General features: G+C 37.1%; 1 protein-coding gene across 1 annotated transcript; it reads left to right on the top strand.

Moving 5' to 3' along the window:
• The first annotated feature begins 849 nt into the window (after positions 1-849).
• Positions 850-2177, top strand: TSO2 (Ferritin/ribonucleotide reductase-like family protein). Its single transcript, XM_086433174.1, has one exon. The coding sequence runs from the start codon at positions 1050-1052 to the stop codon at positions 2040-2042; it is 993 nt and encodes a 330-aa protein (XP_086289300.1). The 5' UTR covers positions 850-1049; the 3' UTR covers positions 2043-2177.
• Positions 2178-3251: the final 1074 nt, after the last annotated feature.

The following is a 3251-nucleotide window of genomic DNA, read 5'->3' as shown; positions in this document are numbered from 1 at the left end:
AAGGGCACAAAACCAAATATCGTTTTCCTTGTATATCCCGAAGAAAATGATCTATGGTTTGAGTCAGAAAATCACGACCCTTCTCGATTTCATCTTCTAACTGATTTTTGAGATACCTCTAATTGCTAAATGTGTTTTGGTTTTGATGAGAAAAAACACAAGGGTTTTTGTCGAGAGGTTTATGATGAGACCATTTTACATTTATCTCTCAGAGAAGACCGAGGTCAAGGGGTATACCATGAGTTTTAAAATATAGGTAGTTCTCATATATTTGATGAAGTGTGAATGTGTCTAAAATTCAAATGACTTTTTTCTTTTTAGGTATGTGGGGACCTTAAAATTCAAGTCGCCTGTCACAACTTAGCGCGGTGGCGCTATTATAGACTCCCGCCGAAAATTTAAAAATAATATCTTTAGCTTCCCACGCAAGCTTGGTTCAGCCAAAATTCAAAAATGTCATCTTCCGCGACAAGCTTTTCAATTTAATTTCCGACAAAAGCCTCAAATAATTTTCCAATTTACTGATATGTCCCCCTCCATAGACATTCAAATGACACTTCAGACCTTCTGCTAAGAGCAGATACTATTAGATCGCTCCAAGGAAGAAAAGGGCAGTTTCGACATTCTGACGCACAATAACACCTTGACCTTCTAATTGGCTAAAATACCCCTCAAATGACCGTTACACCCTCTATTTCGTCGTCATGTGAAATTCCGGATAAGTCCTTAGGGTTCATTCTCCCGCAAGCTTTCTTCTAAAAAATTCGAATCCCCCGCTTTGATTCTAATTTAAACTCAAAATCTTATCTCCTTATAAATGTTGATGCAAACCCTACGATTTCTGCACCTCTCGCTCTTCAATCGAGAACACTAATCCCTCTCTTTTGTCTCTCTCTCTCTCTCTCTCTATCTCCAATTCTCTGCGACCAAATCCTTCCCCCCCTCTTCAAATCAAAACCCATTTTATCTTCGATCCCATCTCTAAAACCCCTTAATAAAAACCCAATATTTTCCAAGATTTTCAACAAATCCCCCAATTTCCAGAAACAATGCCTTCGATCCCAGAAGAACCTCTTCTCACCCCAAACCCAGATCGATTCTGTATGTTTCCAATCCAATACCCCCAAATCTGGGAAATGTACAAGAAAGCCGAAGCCTCGTTTTGGACTGCTGAAGAGGTCGATCTCTCACAAGATCAACGTCATTGGGAAACCCTATCCCCCGATGAGAAACACTTCATCACTCATGTTCTCGCGTTCTTCGCCGCTTCAGATGGAATCGTTCTTGAAAACCTCGCAGGCCGATTCATGAAAGAAGTCCAAGTCTCCGAGGCTCGTGCTTTCTACGGGTTTCAAATCGCCATCGAAAACATCCACTCTGAGATGTACAGTCTCTTGTTGGAATCTTACATCAAGGATTCTACAGAGAAGAATCATTTGTTTCGTGCAATCGAGACCATCCCTTGTGTCGCCAAAAAAGCTGAGTGGGCACTTAAATGGATCGACGGTTCAGAAACGTTCGCCGAACGTATTATTGCGTTCGCTTGCGTTGAAGGAATCTTTTTCTCTGGTAGTTTTTGCGCGATATTTTGGTTAAAGAAACGCGGGTTAATGCCGGGTTTGACTTTTTCAAACGAGTTAATCTCTCGAGATGAAGGTTTACATTGCGATTTCGCGTGTTTGCTTTACAGCTTGTTGAAGCAGAAACTGAGTGAAGAGCGAGTCAGGGGAATCGTTGCTGATGCGGTGGAGATAGAGAGAGAGTTTGTGTGCGACGCGTTGCCTTGTGCTTTGGTTGGAATGAACGGTGATCTGATGAGCCAATACATTGAGTTTGTGGCAGATCGGTTGATTGGTGCATTGGGATACGGAAAGATTTATAATGCTCAGAATCCATTTGATTGGATGGAGTTGATTTCTTTACAAGGGAAGACTAATTTCTTTGAGAAGAGAGTTGGAGAGTATCAGAAAGCTTCTGTTATGTCGAGTTTGAATGGTGGGGATGGTGGGACCCATATCTTCAAGTTGGATGAAGATTTCTGATTTGGCGTTTGGAGTCTAATCTTTTTTTTTTTTTTTTAAATCTTTTATTATAAGTGTATTTTTTGTTTGTTGGTGACTTTGTTTAATTTTCCTTCTCAAGTAATGATAATGTTGTTTGATATTGAGTTGGTTTCATCGTTGGATCAAATTTTGTTGAATGTGCTTCATTGGTAAAATAAAATATAGTTAAGGGTATTTTTGGTACAAAATTCAATTTTTAATGTATATTTATTGCAGTTTAACTTGTGTCCTTAGGGCACATGTTATCAGTCGTGATAATCTGATGCCTCTGACACACATTCCCATTTTAAAATTGTGGATCATTTGCCTCGAGATATATAAAAAAAGATTTATGATTCTGCATATTTATAGAGTTGCCACTTTTTTATGCCCTTTTAGACATACACTCCTTGATGTGGCATTGACTAGAATCATAGATTTTTCCTCGGGATAGAAAATTGTACATTCAAATATGTGTCGTTGAAAAAATGTATGATTCTAATCCATGCCTTGTTAGGGAGTGTATGTTAAAGGGAGGTGTCAAAAAATCAATATTCATATTTATATTTAGAAAATAGTAATAGTAATTTTTTATTATTATAAAATATGATAAGAGTGGAAGATGATAATAAATTCACATATTTAATTAGAAGGAAATATTTAAATCACTAAAAAATGATTATAATTTTATTAAGAGTTTTAAAAGTCCAATTGAATTGAAATGGTAGAGATTTTTAAAATTGTACAAAAGTCATCTAAGTTGTCAAATGAGACATCGTGTGAGATGATTTACATTGTAACGATTAAGTCAATAAATTTTTTATGTGAAATGAGCAGGATTAACAAAGTTTTCATTGATGATTATTTTAACTTATCCTGTTAAGAGTGTGAGCGATAAGGTTGCAATTCAGGCAAATTGGGCCGGGTTAGGGGTCAACTTGTGGGCAATCCAAACTTTGACAAATACCAACCTGTGCCTTTGTCCGACCCATCCTCAGGCATGAAATGTTTAACCTGAACCTTGGTCAAGTTAGGTTGTTTGAGTTAATTCATTCCTCATTAATAGTAGGTAATTTAGTATTGGTGAGGGTTTATGTAAGAGTCATGATAATCTAACATTGACCTTCTGACAAACGTCCTCATTATAGAATTGTAGATCATTTGCCTAAGGATACACAAGAAAAAGATTTATGATTCTATGTATCTTGA

Source organism: Akebia trifoliata, chromosome 3 (genome assembly GCF_017979445.1).
Source record: "Akebia trifoliata isolate Shusen 1 chromosome 3, ASM1797944v1, whole genome shotgun sequence".
Taxonomy (NCBI): domain Eukaryota; kingdom Viridiplantae; phylum Streptophyta; class Magnoliopsida; order Ranunculales; family Lardizabalaceae; genus Akebia; species Akebia trifoliata.
The sequence above is the reverse complement of the archived record's forward strand: the minus strand, read 5'-3'. Positions and strand labels throughout refer to the sequence as shown.

Bases quoted from the DNA above. Each gene is read 5' to 3' on its own strand.
- TSO2 (XM_086433174.1), top strand. From the start codon at position 1,050: ATGCCTTCGATCCCAGAAGAACCTCTTCTCACCCCAAACCCAGATCGA.